Source organism: Hippocampus bargibanti, linkage group LG03 (genome assembly GCF_051943395.1).
Source record: "Hippocampus bargibanti isolate YZ-2025 linkage group LG03, ASM5194339v1, whole genome shotgun sequence".
Classification (NCBI taxonomy): Eukaryota; Metazoa; Chordata; class Actinopteri; order Syngnathiformes; family Syngnathidae; genus Hippocampus; species Hippocampus bargibanti.
The window spans coordinates 16534006-16551596 of NC_142736.1; the positions used below are offsets into that span (position 1 = coordinate 16534006).

General features: G+C 40.9%; 1 protein-coding gene across 2 annotated transcripts in view; it reads right to left on the reverse strand.

Moving 5' to 3' along the window:
• ly75 (lymphocyte antigen 75) overlaps window positions 1-17591 on the reverse strand; it is a 40531-nt gene that overhangs the window by 13233 nt on the left and 9707 nt on the right. For both annotated transcript variants that reach the window (XM_088992256.1, XM_088992255.1), the window contains exons 8-29: window positions 16740-16897; window positions 15542-15649; window positions 14302-14390; window positions 13982-14151; window positions 12832-13031; window positions 11191-11333; window positions 11012-11090; window positions 10249-10320; window positions 9776-9899; window positions 9626-9661; window positions 9074-9243; window positions 8735-8802; window positions 8577-8653; window positions 6230-6366; window positions 5774-5882; window positions 5522-5682; window positions 4903-5032; window positions 3750-3970; window positions 2289-2451; window positions 1892-2056; window positions 1694-1813; window positions 1276-1467 (exon numbers count right to left, since the gene is read on the reverse strand). In XM_088992256.1, coding sequence (XP_088848382.1) covers window positions 1276-1467; window positions 1694-1813; window positions 1892-2056; window positions 2289-2451; window positions 3750-3970; window positions 4903-5032; window positions 5522-5682; window positions 5774-5882; window positions 6230-6366; window positions 8577-8653; window positions 8735-8802; window positions 9074-9243; window positions 9626-9661; window positions 9776-9899; window positions 10249-10320; window positions 11012-11090; window positions 11191-11333; window positions 12832-13031; window positions 13982-14151; window positions 14302-14390; window positions 15542-15649; window positions 16740-16897 — 2892 coding nt within the window. The remainder of the gene's footprint in view (window positions 1-1275; window positions 1468-1693; window positions 1814-1891; window positions 2057-2288; window positions 2452-3749; window positions 3971-4902; window positions 5033-5521; window positions 5683-5773; window positions 5883-6229; window positions 6367-8576; window positions 8654-8734; window positions 8803-9073; window positions 9244-9625; window positions 9662-9775; window positions 9900-10248; window positions 10321-11011; window positions 11091-11190; window positions 11334-12831; window positions 13032-13981; window positions 14152-14301; window positions 14391-15541; window positions 15650-16739; window positions 16898-17591) is intronic.

The following is a 17591-nucleotide window of genomic DNA, read 5'->3' on the forward strand; positions in this document are numbered from 1 at the left end:
CGATTAGATAAATTCTCTCATTTTCATCCATCACAGGATGCAGCCATTTGGACATTCCACTGCGCTCTGCTGCGAACTGCGACTGATATCAAAGTGCTATCGGGCTTCGGGCTCGCATTGCAAATGCCACAAGGTCAATTGCAATCAACAGGAGATGGCGGCAGAATGTCGAAATGGCTGCGACCTGAGATGAATGACAACAGGTAGTTTATCTGCTTCTTTCGAAATTCCACCATTACAATACTCACCAAAATGCGATGTTCAGACTACGAGGTGCAAACAGAACAGATTACTGCAAAGAAATTTTCTGCTTTAAATTCTGTCTTTTTCATATACTCTATATCCTTTGTTTTACAACACAGTAGAGTGATACCTTGGCTTACAAACTTAATTGGTTCAGAGACAGAGTGTGTAAGGCGAGAAGTGTGTATCCCAAAAATTAATTTCCCATAGGAAACAATTAAAATGAGAATAAGGTCCCCATAAAACATAATGTTCTACTTTCTAACTTTCTAAGCCTTAAAACTACACAAAATTGAGCTTATTTTATGTATAATAAATGTGCTAAGGTATTACAATTAAATAAACTGTACGGTATAATAAAGTTGTTTTATTTACCTTTGTGGTGGTCGTTGATGGCTTGATGGAATGGAGTGGCTGGTTTCATCAGCATTAAACACTTGATGAAGAACATAGCCTTCTTCTTTCACCGTCTTGAGGAATGATCCCTTGTCGACGCTTTTTCTGCGCTAATTTTACCTAGTTCCTCATCAATTGTGTTCTGTGTAGCTGAGTTGATAGCTTTTTGCAATAAGTGTACAGAAGGCTCGTGTGGGTCATTTGTGGAGCCTGATTGATGGGAATTTTAACCTTGCAGTCTACACTGCCTTTGAGCTATCAAAGTTGAAATCCATTTTCTCGCTCTCTCTCTCTGTCGTCTGCCTATCTATTTAATGTTTAAACCACCTCCCCTCACTCTCTCTCTGTTTGTAAACCTCCCCTCAATGCTGCATTCTTGATGAATCACGTGGCTTTAACTGAAGACTGGGGGCGGGGAATAGAGGACAAAAATGAGTCGGCTGCCATTTTCTTGTTAGGAGAACGGGATCGTTCGCGAACGACACATCACTTATTGTGGCGCTCCATGTGTATCCCGAAAAATAGTTCGTATGCCAAGGTAAATTTTTTATAAATTTAACGTTCGTAAACCGAAAAGTTAGTCAGCCAAGGGGTTCGTAAACCAAGGTATCACTGTATTAGTTAAGAAGCACAAACCATTATCCAGTTTGCAGGTCACGATGGCTCTTTGCTTGAACTCAGAAAACAACATTGGGTTTGTGATGAGAACCCATTTGCCTTGGAGATTGACACCTGCCATAAAGTCGTCAGGGAATTCCGGTCGACCATTTCTCCAATTGGAATATTGGACAGTTGTACCATCGTACCACTTCAAGCGGTCACCATTCGCTGTAAACACACAGATTTTAATAACAGCAATGACCACAAGATTACAGTAGTACATTTTTCAGATACCCAAATTAATTAATAAAATATAATGAATTCATGTTATGGTCATTGTAATGAAAGAAACATTTGGATACAGCTCTGGGTTTTATCTTATTTGGTTGCGCACATGTACTTGAGGCAGTGGCCAAGAGTGTCTTTGCAATAGAAGCATAAAAGGATCACCCACTATTGTTTTTGAATAGTCCAAGCCACACAAATTGAGCCAAGTTTTGAAAGGGCAGAAGTTGCTGTCTGATAAATTCATTCTCCTCTGCGTTCCGAATGGTCAGGATGTCAGCGTCTTTGTCTGCAATACAAATACTTCATCAGGACCTATACTCATATGACACTCAACCAATCAGATTTCTGGTGGTGACATCCTCACGGAGCTTAACACAGGTTCTCCGGCTGGGCCCTTGGTCCATCTGCTCCCATCTGGAGGCAGCCAGATAGAAGGCGTAGCAGTTGTTCTTGAAAGGGATCCAGTTTGGGCCGTTGATTTTGTGGGGACACTTCACAGCGACGTCTTCCGGTGTGGTTTTTATCTCTTCTGAAAAACAAAAATGAAACATTTGACCCTCTGATGACCATTCAAGTCTGCTCAAAATCATTCTCCGTCCATTCTGGCAGTGAAGTGTAAATGTAATGAAAGTTGACAATTTTCTGATTTGTTCTTTTCTGAACAACTGTTTGAAGAAAGAAAATGGTAATTGGTCCGGAAATATCTACAGCATAAGGTGAGTGTTGAACATCCAACATCCTAAACAGAAATCCTCACTCACTGTGTGGTTTGTGGCAGATGGCACCTCCAAGCTTCTGCTCGCACTCTGTTGCTTTCCAGAAACCATCTGTGTCCAGGTAGACGCAGGAGCCTATAGTGACCGCTAATGACCAGCGACTGAAAACGGTGTGACTGTGGTCCGTCCAGCGATAGTGGATGCCGTCCTGAGTGGAGTGGGCATGGAGAACCTTTGTGGCATTTACTGTATTTCATATCCAGCTTCAGGTCCATGTACTCGTGACACTATTTTTGCTCACAAGGACAATTAAGGGTATTAGTAGGCTAGTTTATCGGGCAAAAGTGACGAATTAACACTACTAGCAAGGCACAGGTTTTCAGATAAAATGTGAGTGACTTCATGGACTTAAAAATTAAAGGAAAGGAGCGTCCGCGCAGAGCGCCGATGTGTATGTGGAACTGTCGCAGCTTGGAATTGAAGTGGATTTACGTGGGACAGGAGATGTGAGACAATCTCTTTTCGTCAATGGATGCAACAGGATGGGATTGATGGGAATTTTAAACTTGCAGTCTACACTCTGCCTTTGAACTATCAAAGTTGAAATCCATTTTCTTGCTCTCTCTCCGTCGTCTGCCTGTCTCTTCAATGTTTAAACCACCTCCCCTCACTGCTGCGTTCTTGACCAATCACATGGCTTTAACCGAAGACTGGGGGCGGGGAATAGAGGAAAAAAATGAGTCGGCTGCCATTCTCTTGTTAGGAGAACGGGCTTGTTCGCGAACATGTGTATCCCGAAAAATAGTTTGTATGCTAGGCACAGGTTTTCAGGTAAAATGTGAGTGACTTCATGGACCTTAAAAATGAAAGGAAAGGAGCGTCAGCGCAGAGCGCCGATGCTTATGTGGAACTGTTGCAGCTTGGAATTGAAGCGGATTTACGTGGGACAGGAGATGTGAGACAATCTCTTCGTCAATGGATGTGACAGCTTCATGTTTGCTTTCAACATTTAGCTTGTAGCAGACGTGCACGCACATTTTACCATGACGTCCCTGATCCACTGGTGAAAAGGACACTTTGATCCTCTTCTTTTATCTAGAACTGCTTCATACAACAAAGAGGGTGCAGAAAGTGCTTAAGATTGTATTGTCTGTGTCTTTTGTGTTGTGTCACATTATTTGTTATTTAGGTTTTTGTTGTTGTTTTGACTTCAAGATGGCGCTGCGAGAGTGCCTTTACAGCAGGTCCAGTATTTTGTTTTTTACTTCCTTTCCTTTCGTCTTACTTTCATCACTTTTCTGCTATGAAATGTAAATTTCTCCACTAATTGGATTGCATTTACCTTTATTAGTTATTATAATAAAGGCTAATCCAATCCAGTCCCTAGTAAGAGTATCTTGAATTGTGTAATTAGTGAGGACAAAGAAAATAATAAAATGGTGGATATTAACGGTATGTAATAAAAGCTGATCTGGGAGCAAATGAGCCCTTGCCGGGCGCACGTACATCTTCGCTGAAGAGGCCAATCCACAAAGGCGTGTTTGCACGGCTCCCATGCACACTTAGCGTGGACTGCACGAGGGTGTCGGCAATGCTCGCCAGATCCATTTCCTGTTCCATGCACTGCTCCAAGGCTTCGAACCAAGTGAGGTTTTTGATGAGTAGCTGGAAGGTGTGGTTGTTGACCTGGAAGGGCTCCAAAATGACGGAAGCCTTCTCGAGTTGATCTGAAATGACAAGAGCGCTACAATGTGGATGGAGAAGGGGCTTTCTTGCCTCAGTAAAGTTGAAGAAAGCAGACTCCAATCATACAAAAAAGGTTGTTGCATAGCAAAGAGGCGTGTTATTCCAGTGGTATCTCTACTTATGAAATTAATTGAAATTAACTCGAAAAGTTTCTAAGTAGACACGTTTTCCATGCAAATACACCAATTTGTTCCCACGCGCCCAAAGATATACACAAATGTTTCCTTAAGCATAAAAAATATGCATCAAAATATGTCACCAATACAAAATACTATTCGATTATTGCACAATAACCAAGTTGTGCATATGGTACAAACAAAGGATAAAGTCAAGAAAAATAATGGTCATTTAGCATTTATTTACATTTTGTCGTTTTTTGCCCCCCTTACGTCCATGTTCTCACTAAAAAGTGGATTTTGCCTGGCGTTTTGGAAAGAACTGGTCCAAGCATGTTTGCTTTAGTTAGCTTTTAACAATCCTTCAAAATTGTCAAAGGTGAAAGGACTGGTGAACACGATTTCTGGATTATTCACATTTACGTAAAACTATCTGAACACGTGAACGCCACAGGGGCAAAAAGACGAGGATGCTGCATATAAACATCGATGTATCTACACACATTAATACATCTACAGTATTAGAGGTCCCTTTTAGCCAATTGGAAGAGAGAAATATGCTAGTACTAGGCAATGGCAGAGCAGCTACGTTAAAGTACGTTGCGTTCCAAAAACTCGGAGCTGCGACTAACAGATGGGCTGTTAGTCGCAGTATTTTTACTTCTCATAGCTTGAAATTTCTTTCAAAACAATAGGCAATATTTTCCCATTGAGACATTTCATATCTTGAAAATTCTGTATGAATAGACTTGAGCAAGTTGAGGTCCCACTACAATGGGAAAGAAGCAGTGTTTTACCTGCATAGTGTTGGCAAACTGCCCCATGTTGATAATGGGTACAAGAGGTGTAGTCCCAGGTACCCATCACCGCCGAACTGGGGTTATTGATTAAAAAGACACACAAATCCAAGTTGTCCGGGTCAAGTGTCTGAAAAGAAACTGACATTTAGAACATATGAAGACAAGACAAAGAAATGAATTGAGGACTGTGGTGCCAGTTAATATATTACAGACATAGTGGTCAGCGCCCGCAGGGACCACGAAGCCTTTAAGAGGCATATGATATCCCGCGAGACTTTTCTAAAAATAGATGATTTGGTGTGGGATATTTTGTAAAAAGCCTGAAGATGACTATAGTGTTTTACAACAAAGGTGGACCATATTTGCAATTTCGTATCTACGACTAGATGAAATATTATGTCGGCTAGAGATAAAAAAAAAAGTGCTCGCAAAGCCTGCTCATGGGGTCACATTCACTTGAGAAAAGGGTCTTCAGGCGTAAAACAGACATTTGCCACTCTCCCGGCAAATAAGTATGATGATGACAAAAATATTTTTAGGTGAATGCTTGCTTTTTAGGGAAATGCTGTTCACTCCCCCCCCACCCCAGACAGTAAGTTCAATCAAAATGACTCACATCGATACTTATAGCTTTGTGCATTCCAACGAGCAGAGGGTGGAAATTAACGTAATCCAGTGGCGACTGATCCAGCCACTCCAGTTCGTAACGTTTCTGTCTCAGCCCAATCCATATGCCTCTCATGTCCTTCATTCCTGGCAACAAGCTGGTGATGAAGTCTATAATAAAGAAAAATTATGTCCACAAGATGTGTTGTTCAGTGGCGTTAGAGGCCACTTTTACAAAAAGGTTTCTATGTGAAAGAATTACCTTGCTCCACTTGGTCAGATATGGTGACGAGCGTTCCCCTCACTGACATGCAAAGCTCATTAGCAGTCTTAAATGACACAGGTTTCACATTCTGCAGCAATGTATAGCACTACAAAACAAATGTTTTGAACGGCATTAGCCACAGCACCAAAACGATTGTGCAGTCTTTCATGTTGTCCTATTATATCTATCTTTTCTGCAAAAAGTCCACCTTAAAAAAGTGTTGCAGCCAAATGTAAAATAATGACTGTAAATGAAGAGAACAGACTGTTGGGATTAATTGAATACAATTATATGTAACACATTTTAACATTTTGATTGAAAATGTAGGTTATTGCTTCTGATCATGTTTACTCAACACAAAATCCCCTGACCCTTCGCGACAGTGTCAAGTATGATTTAAATGCTTCTGGCAAGCCATGGGACTGTAACTCGTTGATCTGAAAAGCCTCAAACCTTATTTCTGAAGGCAAGGGAGGTATTTCCACATGGCAGGCCTCCAGGATGAGGCTCCAGAGGGTTGCTCTCGACCAATGTGATGTTAAGCCTTTCGCACACAAAGGGCAACTGCTGCCTGCAACTGTGCTCAAACTCTGCAAGTAATTGAGCACAGCAAAAAGAAAAGGAATACCATAGTGAATTATATGAATTGTTTGTAAAGAAAAAAAATGTCCAATAACATTTACAGAACTATGACTGGCCATTTGTGTCCAAATTGCTTTGTTTAAAAAAAAAAAAAACATTTCAGCTGTTTCAATCCTTGCATGGTGTGTGTAAGGGGAGCTTATTTTTATTATTTTTTAATAATGAAATTCAGCTGCTACAACATATCACTAACAATGGTCTGCATCAAAAAATAAATACATTAATGAATAAAAAAAACAAAGACGTTTCATGGCTTACTGTACTTCAATTGAGCAAAGGCATTTGATTGGAAGAAGTCGAGATTCCATCTGCAAACCATGGAATCAATCTACCAAACATTTGAATCGAACAACTTGTACTACAAATACAGCGACTGATCACTTCAAAATGGTTCACAGATTTTCTGCACAAACTGTACAATTGTCCCTGGAAAGGTCTATTCAGGGGTTCTAGAGGGGCGGATCCATCGGAAAGTCGAGCCTCAGATTGAGGAGGAACAGTGTGGTTTTCGTCCCGGCCGCGGGACAGTGGACTAGCTCTACACCCATAGCAGGGTCCTCTAGAGTGCATGGGAATTTGCCCAACCAGTCTACATGTGCTTTGTGGACATGGAGAAAGCGTTTGACCGTGTCCATCGGGGAGTTCTGTAGAGGGTGCTTCAGGAGTAAAGGGGTACAGGAGCGGCTGATACGGGCCGTTCGGTCCCTATACGACCGATGTCAGAGTCTGGTTCGCATTGCCGGCAGTAAGTCGGAATCGTTTCCAGTGAGGGTTGGGCTCCGCCAAGGCTATGGACAGAATTTCTAGGTGCAGCCGAAGCGCTGAAGGTTTCCGATTTGGTGACCTCAGTATAGCATCTCTGCTTTTGCAGATGATGTGGTACTGTTAGTTTGAGAGCTCCACTCGAAGGCCCCGTCTCTCGAGCGTTTTGCAGCCGAATGTGAAGCGGCTGGGATGAGAATCAGCACCTCCAAATCTGAGACAATGGTTCAGTCGGAAAAGGGTGGAGTGCCCTCTCCGGGTCGGGGAGGAGATTTTGCCTCAAGTGGAGGAGCTTGAGTATCTGGGTATCTTGTTCACGAATGAGGGTGTGAGGGAGCGAGAGGTCGACAGGCGGATCGGTGCGGCGTCTGCTGTGATGCGGACTTTGTACCGATCTGTCGTGGTGAAGAAGGAGCTGAGCCAAAAAGCAAAGCTCCCAATTTACCGGTCGATCTACATCCCAACCCTCATCTATGGTCACGGGCTATGGGTTGTGTCCCAAAGAACGAGATCCTGGATGCAAGTGGCCGAAATGAGCTTTCTCCGTAGGGTGTCCGGGCTTTCCCTTAGAGATAAGGTGAGAAGCTCGGCCATCCAGCAGGGGCTCAGAATCGAGCCGCTTCTCCTCCACATAGAGAGGAGCCAGATGAGGTGGCTCAGGTATCTCATTAGGATGGCAACTGGACGCCTCCCTGGTGAAATGTTCCGAGCATGCCCCACTGGCAGGAGACCCCGGGGACGATCCAGGACACGCTGGTGAGACTGTCTCCCAGCTGGTCTGGGAACGGAGTCCGCCAGGACGAGCTAGAAGAAGTGGCTGGGGAGAGGGAAGTCTGGGCTTCCCTACTGAAGCTGCTGCCCCCACGACGCGACCTCGGATAAGCGGCAGAAGATGGATGGACGGATGGATGATCACTTTAGCTCTGCTTGATACCTTCTACATTGTCTCACAGTTGTTCCTGAGTGGTACCACCTACATTTAGGAATATGCTTCCATACTGATTTGTGTTTTTTTTATGATGATACGAGTGCAGCGTGTTCTATCACAGACAAATTCCTTGTGTGTTCTACACACTTAGCCAACAAAGATGATTCTGATTCTGAAAACCATTGTCTACATGGTTGCAGGAAAATTGCGCTATTAGCACTATAAGAAAATAGTGATGATAGTACTGAGAATATATACAGAGCACAATTTATTATAGTTATTTTGCAACCTGTGAATTGATCAAAAATAAAGTACAGGTGAGCAATGAAAACAAATGGATATTCATAGAACAAGAAGGGGTTTAAGTTAAAAAATAAAACAAAACAGGCTATTGGAACAAAGGGAACCATTATAAAACCAAACAAGGCCTGCAGGTTGAACACACCCAGCTTAATGTTATTTACTCACTTGGAACGTCACTCTCAGGAGTGATGGAGGTGCATCTGCCAAAGAGAGCTGAATAATAAAAGTGCAGCCGGGAATGCCTAGAGTACATGCACAAATACATGTGCTGTAAATAAAGAGTGCGAATCGAACAGCAACTCTGCGTGAGCGTACTGCCTTACGTCATTGGGAACATCCGCTTGGGATCTCGCAGATTGACCCACCAGCCTTGCTTGGGAAAACTTGACAACTGCTCAGAATCATTTTAAGATCAATACTTCTATCCTTTTTGTGCAATGCAGAGTGCAGAAGTTTGACAAAGACATGTTTGTAATTTGTAATATGCATACTACTCACAAAACCTTTTAGATAACAGTGACATTAGCAAACTTTTAAAAAAAATCGCCTTCAGTATGTAACAATACAATTTGGCAACCATGACAATTAGTACCCGAGAAAAATTGACAAACATGACATATTATTGTTAGGATGTGCCTGATGCTGGCTGCGAGAAAACGTGCCTTTTGTAGATTCTCGTGGATGAGTCTGGTGGCAGTGGAGCTCGGCGGTGAAGCTAGTTTGCTTCCATTCATTGTGCAAAACAGTATTGCCTCCTCAAAAGTCAGCCGTGGCTCATTCACAAACCAATACTCGCTACCGTCGATGAAGATTGATGTCTCATGGTGCACACCTGAGGAAAAAAAACCACACAATTGACAACTTAAGTTTGTGTAAAAAAAATATCAGAATCAGAATACCTTTATTCGTCCCGCAATGGGGAAATTTGCAGTCCACAGCAGCAATTGAAGAGGGATGGGGTTGGGGTGGGAGTGAAAGGATAGAAAACAAGATATTCTAAGCATAACAAAATATAAATAAATATCACATTTAAGCATGAACATTACACATTTTGTTTGGTCATAAAGATTTATTCTCATTATAAATTATCATGGGACTTTGCAAAGTTGCAAATTCCAGACATTTGAACCAGTCACAAACATCCATGATGAGTTTATTTCCTGAATGACCGGGAAAAATGCAAATTTACAAAATTAAGTAAATACTTGTATTACCTGGATTGTACCAGTCGGGGTATGTTGGGGTCTTTCCTATTGAATAAAGCAAAGATTGTATTTTAAGCGCCATAGCAATAACAGTCCCGTTAGGTTCGCTCATGCTCATTTATACTGTAGTTGCTAGAATTTTTAGTTCAAATTTCTTACCACGAGGGATTTGGCAGACCCATTCCAGTTTGGCATCGCAGTGAAATGGTGTCGCGTAGAAAGATGAAGGAATGAGGTCGTGGAAAAAATATATGAGGAGATGCTTCATTGTTCTCCTCATTGTCTAATGACGAGATATTTTTTTTGCATTAATATCATTGCAGAAAAAAATACAAAGATGAGATCAGTACTTTTCCGAGTGACAACAAGGGGATAATTCTTTGGTGAACTGAGACAAATAAGAAACGGTAATGGAAATCTATAAGCAGATCAGGTTTTCTTACGTGAAGCGAAAGCAACATTTCAAGCAGCAGTTTGACCAATGCTAATATGTCCGGCCCAACTGATGATTTGTCTAGCTGATTTAATTGCTGGACATTAGCTCTTTCAAAACAAAATGTTTTCATGTTTTATTTAGTTATTTTGACACTAACACCTCACAATTTGAGATAAAGATAAAAACATTCAGTTACCTTAAATGCAGTGCAGTCCCGACTGTATGCATCATCCTCCTGGAAGTCATGATGTAAAACATCCATAGTCACCTAAAGGACAAACATATCAAATGCCATCATTGTTATTTTGTCATATTGGACATAATCCCTCCCCACTTGACCGCGAAAAAGGAAGAACAATCCACTAATTCATTCACTGCCATTCCCGAATATTTTTGGGAAATGAAAATATGACGTAGAGCGCCATTCCCGAATTTGTTCAGGTTTTGGTTTTTCTTGCAGGGGTGACGATAAAGCGCTGGCCAGACCTCTGGCAATGTTTTTTTTCCTTCCACGAGGGGGCAGAAGTTCCCTTTTTTTCCATGTTAGCGCTTTGTTTCTGCTTTAGCGCTATAAAAACCAATATGTATGTATAGAATTGCATTTTGGACGGCCGCTCTCATTTCAAGCTCATATAACTCCAGACACATATAATTTAGGAATGAATTCTTTTTTCTGATGAAAGAAGAGTCAAAAGTTTCTGACTGTGCATTAAATGTTTATGTTGTCATAAAACTCAATATTCTGTGGGTCCTGCTATTTGAGTGAAAATGACAAAAACCATGGCACTGGAGTGGACACATATTTGGACATCTGGCAGTGAATGAGTTAAGTGTATTTCAAGAAACGCAAAATTGTCTGAATAGGTTAAAATGTATTTAAATTTTGTGATAGGTGTGAAATTAGAAACAAATATACAATCTGTGACATAAAACAAAATTAAAATTTAGGTTTAACTCACAGGACGGCCATCACTCCACTGCCAAGAGCGGTCGGCTGGGTTTCTTCTGTTCAGGCCGACCCAGAAGTAGCGATCATCGCTGCAGCAACAAGAACATTGGATAACGATCCACCGGTTAGGACATGTCCCTGCCATTCAGTTGTATGCTTCATTTAGCATAAAATAGCCACAGTCTGTACCTGATGGTGTCTCTCGTGATACCATACAGCGCTCTCATCTCAACCAGAGTGGTGAAGCTGGGTAGGTTGGCTCCAAGGGCCTGACAAAACCGCTCGGCTTCCTCCCATGAACGTTTGCGACTGAGCCTCTCCTCGTGGAACACCTGATTAAGAAAACAAAAAGACAACGCAACACAGGAATTGAAGTGATTCTTTCAGTTACACTCTAATAGTGCTGTCCAAAATGTTCCAGTATTTTTGGTGTGTGTTGAGGCAAACTGATTCCATATCCCTACTCTTCAGGTTAATGATTTTGACACCCCAGTCATTATCTGAGCCCTTATTCATTCTTCAGGATGCCGCTGCTCGCCTCTTGATTGATACTCATAAGACTTCGTCAGCAGGCACAGAACTCCTTCTCTGGCAACCCTTCACTGGCTCCCTATATATTTTAGAGTTCTTTTCAAGAGCTTATTATTAGTAAATAGCCTCGCTCCTTCTTACCTCTCCGAGCTCATCCACCCTTACTCACCTTCCAGACGCTTCAGGTCTGCTGAGCAGACATTCTTTTTGTGCCAAAAACTAAACAGAGGCTCAGAGAGGATTGAGCCTTTTCCATTGCTGGTTCTTCTCTCTGGAATGACCTCCCATTGAACATTCAGCAACCCCCTCTCGCTGCCCAACTTCAAAAACCCATCTCAAAACTCACTTGTACTCTTTGGCATTCGACTCAGCATGATTGCAACTTGATCTTGGTTTCCGACTTGATCTTGGTTTCATATAAAATATGCTCTTTATACTTGTATATATTTTTATACTTAACACTATGGACCGTTCTTTATATGAAACCTTTTTTGTGCAGTTATACATTTCAGTCGCCTGACATTTTCTTTTGTGAATAGAACACTTTGTTTTATCTTTTGATCCTCCCTTTCCATTTCGCTGCTGTACATTGCAAATTTCTCCATTGTGACACTATTAAAGGCTTTCTGATTTACTCCCTGGTTCTTTCCACTATCTTTGTGACTGCTTTATTTCCTATATTTGATAGCTTCCATGTCAAGCGCTTTGTTACAGCTTAAGCTGTTGTTAAAGCGCTATATAAATCAATATGTACTATAATAATAATAATAATAATAATAAATGTCATTTATAGTTAGTTATTTCATAACTTTGCTGCTGTGAAATGTAAATTTCTACAATGTGAGACTAATAAAGGCAAGTCCAATCCAATCCAATCCAATCCAATAAGCGCCTTTCAAAACTCTCAAGGACACTTTACAGTCACAGGATATTTTTTTTGCGGGTGAGCAGCGTATTGCATTGTATTATACATACATGTGTAATTATGTTCAGGACAAATGATACATTTGTACAGGCGAAAGGGGAGTGAATATGCTCATTTTCACATAGTCCATATTGTTGATACCCAGCTATACTGTACATGCACAATAGGCTTCCTAGTAGCGGGCATGTTAGCGTAGTAGCTGGCTGTTTTTCTCTACGTTTCAGCATTAGCAACTGTTCTACTCATAGAGTGAATTGTCTTACAGATTAATAAAATGAGTTTATTTGGAGCATCTGTAGCCTTGGTGCTAATGATGTTCATGCTATTTCGAATGAAGTATGTTTCCTTGGCAAAACACTCAGTCACTCACACACCTTAAAGCAGTATTTGAAGTCCGGTACAGATACCCATCCATCTGCGCATTGCACGGTTGGGTCTGGTTCAAGTTCTGGCAGCGTTACTGGACTGAGGTCTGTCTGACAAATGGTCCCAGCCTTAAAGAGTGTGCAGTTTTTCACCTCCCACTTGCCCGGAACATCTGTGATGGCGATCACAACGCAACCTCCATCATGCTCTGAAATAAAAGAGATCAAGGAGAACTTAAATATAAAGAATATAAACTTTTCTTTTGAGTTTTGAGTAACAAATAGATGAACACAAAGACCAAAATTATGACCTCGTTGCCAAAGGCATCAACAAGGGAGTAGGAAGATAAGCTATGCTCTCATTCTTCTGAGCCCTCCCAAAATTTAACCCAAGTTGAAGTGCTGCTTGATGTGCTGAGGTGTTACTTTGAATATATTTGATCTCATAAAGTTAATAGTAATCAATGTGCAGTTTGTATCAACAATTGTGGACAGAGGAGGATGAAATAAGTGAAAGGGGTGCCAGAGATATGACAGTCAGACACCGTGGACAGAGACTCGGAACCAGAAAGATTGTCCCTACTGCCGGCAGGAGACGCAGTCATCAATGAAATACGTCTGAATTCTGCGCCCCTCTGCCAAGCCATTTATTGAGAGTATATGTAAATTAAAGTGATACATTAGTAAAACATTGTTTTCTTGATTAGCATACCACGCCTCTGGCCGTTCTGAGCAACAACAGATGTAAGCAATAAAACATTGTTTCCCAAGAACTGATAAATTTGTAATCTGGCGCTTGTGCAGGATGTTCAGGCCGTAAATAACTGGTGATAAAGGAGTATCCCAAGTCAAGGCCGGATCTCCTAGATGAAGCTGACAGTTTACCTTGCTGTGTTGGTTCCACTCAGATTTACTGTGGCCATCTGCGCCTTGACTGTGGGTCTATTGTTTAGTAGGTCAGCAAAGCACGACACTTTTAAACATGATAACTTCTTCTTGTCCATCAAGGGGTTATTTTGTTCTTATACCAAAGTAATTTCTGATTATATGAGGCTTGTGATTAGTCAATCTTGCCACATTCAATTAAATGATTTAGTGACTCCATTGGCTTTCAAGGGACCAATAATTTAACATTTTTGTAAAGTGTGCAATTACATACCTGGTTCAAAAGAGCCCCAATTGGTGTATGTAACTTGAACTTGGGAATCATCCTGACCATGCCATTGATACTCTCCTGTGCCATTAACATCCTGCAGGCCAATCCAGAAATACTCTGGCGAATTACTAATATAATCTCCAAGCAATCGGCTGATGAAGGCCTGCTCAAACCTAGAGAAGAGAAATAAAAGTGAATGTCCAGACATTTGTCAACAATTGCGCAGCTTTTACTGACATTTAATTTTCGGATAGCACTAGTACAGTACCAAGTACAGAGTGTTTCTTGGTGCCAGTCAAATCGCAAGGTGAACCAACTCCTACCTGTTTCTTATCGTGATGTTACAGCGATCTTTGAAAGACACTTTTGTGGTGTTCACTCGATAACAGGAGTTGCCGTGTCTCCTCCAGCCCTAAATAACAACAGCCGTGATATGTTAGAATGCTTTCACATCTTTAAAGAAAGACTGTCTCAAAACTGTGACATCAACAACGTAATTTAATCCAGATGGATGCTCCAGTCCAGACAGTAGGGCAGGCTCAGTGGCTCCTTCACGCAAAGGGGAAGAAAGTCCCCCTTGTGTGTGATCCCGTGCCGGACTAAGCGATGTTAAAGTGATGTACATTATCAAGTATCAAAGGTCAATGTGTTGCCCAATTCAATTTCTCTTCATCAATGCATGAAAGCCAAATCACACTTTGTCAGTGGCTTGCGACAGACATCACAGGCCAAACGCACAGCATCGGTGAGTCATTTGGAGTCCAAAGTAAACACAACCAATACACACACTTCAGGCACTGTTCAAGTTTGACAAAAAGTGACTTGTGTAATTCACACCATTATTTCCTTTCTTTGAAACCAGTTGCAATGCAATTTACACATATTAGACCCCCGACATGAACCACAAAAGAAAAATGTTTCCACAATTGGAAATGGAAATTGCAAATACAACCGGAACTCATTGACTGCAATCTACACAACAAGGGAATATGAATTTTGTGGTGTGTCGGTTGTTGTGATATGGATATGCATCTTATAAAAATACAAATACAGTAAAGTCTCGTTATATCGATATCGGATATATCGATAGTCCCGGTTATATCGATATTTTTCGGACTCCCTTGAATATCGATATAACGAGACTTTACTGTATACAAAAAAATGGACAAATAAACAAACAAACAAACAAATAGATATGAATAAATACTTAAAATACGGAAATTAATGCTTTAGCTTGGTGCAAGTTTATCTGTATGTTAGTATAAGTGAATGTTATTAATCATCAGGAAAAATGTATGAGTGTGCAGATCTTGTAAATAAACTGACCTTTGAGGAAAGCCATTGCCATATAAATAACCAAGCTATAAATCCATCAGATTTTATTGACTTCCATAAAACTTGAAAGTACTGTCATGCAATTTGACAAAAAATCTAATTAAATCTAATGTAGTTTTCTGTGCCAGAAGTATACAAAAATACGAGCCCAAATTGTGATTATTATTATTATTATTATTATTATTATATGTTTCACACTTTGAAATTCGGTATCCAGGCCGTACTCACATCTTCAAAGCGGCAGCCGGCCGTCCCTGATGATTCGTTGACTTCTCCTTTTGTCTGACACATGAAAGCTTGTTTCTCAGAACAGCTCCCAACATGCCAATCATGAGACTTTGGGGACACACACAGAGCTTTAATTTTACAAACAAATAATGTAAGGGAAAAGTTTTTGTCAGATATTTTTACTCAACTTAAATACGACAGATATTTTTTTCATCACTCTGAAAGGAAAAGAAGACTCTTTACATTTGGTAATGCATATGAGTACTTTCCACTCTGTTCTTTGCTAAAATAGTTAACTTTTTTGCTCTTTGTGGATAACAGTTTGAGAGAGGTAAAGTTAATTGGATTGAGATACAGATTGATTTAGAGCTGTTTAATAGTTTTTCTCAGCATTCCATTTCCTAATTTTTCAGGAATGTGGCTAAATCATGTGTGTCAACTGTCCATATCCTTGATGAGTTCTGTTTCAAAAGGTCAAATTGTAATGGGCAACAAATAACACTGAGATTTTATATTGGCTCACCGAGGGAACCCGTAACTCTGAAGTACCCCGCGAGAAAAAATGAGTTTGACACTTCTGCTAAAGAGTGCCTCATTGTCTGCCATGAGTATGCACAATTCAAAAGACAGAAGAAAAGCAAGATAAAAATAATCTGATCTGTCAAGTACTGTATGTATAGCTTTGCGATGGTGGGGTTTTTGAGCTCTTTGTTGTCATGGCAAGGAACCACAATGGCATTTTGCAGTCACTGTATGCTTTTAGCGGATATATTGAAATCTATTAATCAGGCAGTTATGGGTAGGAATAAGAAAGATGTCAGGTCATGAAGAATTAATTTTTCCAGGTAGTAACAATAACATGGCAACAAAAAGTAAAAAAAAATATGAGTTCAATGAATACCTAAGTTGATATGTTTGAATTATAAACTATGAACTGAAACTGTACATTTTAAATTTGTTAACTGAATTTTGTAGTAGTTTGTTTCGTAAATGTACTTTCCCCAACTCACACACATACAATCAGACGCACGCGCACACACACACACACACACACACACACACACACACACACACACACACACACACACACACACACACACACACACACACACACACACACACACACACACACACACACACACACACACACACACACACACACACACACACACACACACACACACACACGTATACACACCGGGGAGTAGAATACGCAGCTGATATCCTGCGAAGGCTTCGACGGCTGATTTGGGGCCCAGAATGTGAAGGTGACTGGTGTATGGTCCACCCATTTGAAGACAGTGGGATTTGTGCCCTCCCCAACCAGACCGATCCACACATTCAACCGCCGGCCATCTAACAAACAGAAGCAGACGTTTAATACGCATTTTCAATAGGTATAAACTCCAATGGATCCTTATATATTCACGGTTGAGTCGTCACAAATTTGCATAGTTGCTAATTCTTTTCTGTTTTTGTTTTTTTTGGTGGGGGGGGGGGGGGGGTTGCGGTGTAACCTGTGCTGTTATTAAAATTAAGATCAGAATCAAAAGCCTTTAACAGTCCCACAATGGTGAAATTTGCAGTCCACAGCAGCAATTTGAAAGGGGGCGGGGGGGGGGGGGGGGGGGGGGGTGAAAAGGAAAAAAACCCCAAGATGCTCTAAGCATAATAAAAAATGTCAGAAGACTGAGGTGTATACTGTAACAGTGCAAAATGTTTCATACAAAACTGTACATAGTGCAAGTATTATTATTTTTTTAAAGAGTTATATCTCACAAAAATACTGTTTTGATGCGATCTGGTGCCAAGCTGAACTGAGAAGAGCAGCATTATTTTGTCTCGCCATAATTTTGTCTAACAGAAAGAGGTGCATATATTCCATTGATTGGAATCTACAGGCAATTACAAAACTTTCTATGGGTGTCAATTGCTCAGCGATTTTGGCAGCAGGTATAACTCATTCATTGTCCGACAATGTGCAAAAATGTGTCCACTCCGGTGTCACGATTTTTGTTATTTTCACTCAAATTGCAGGCCCCACAGAATA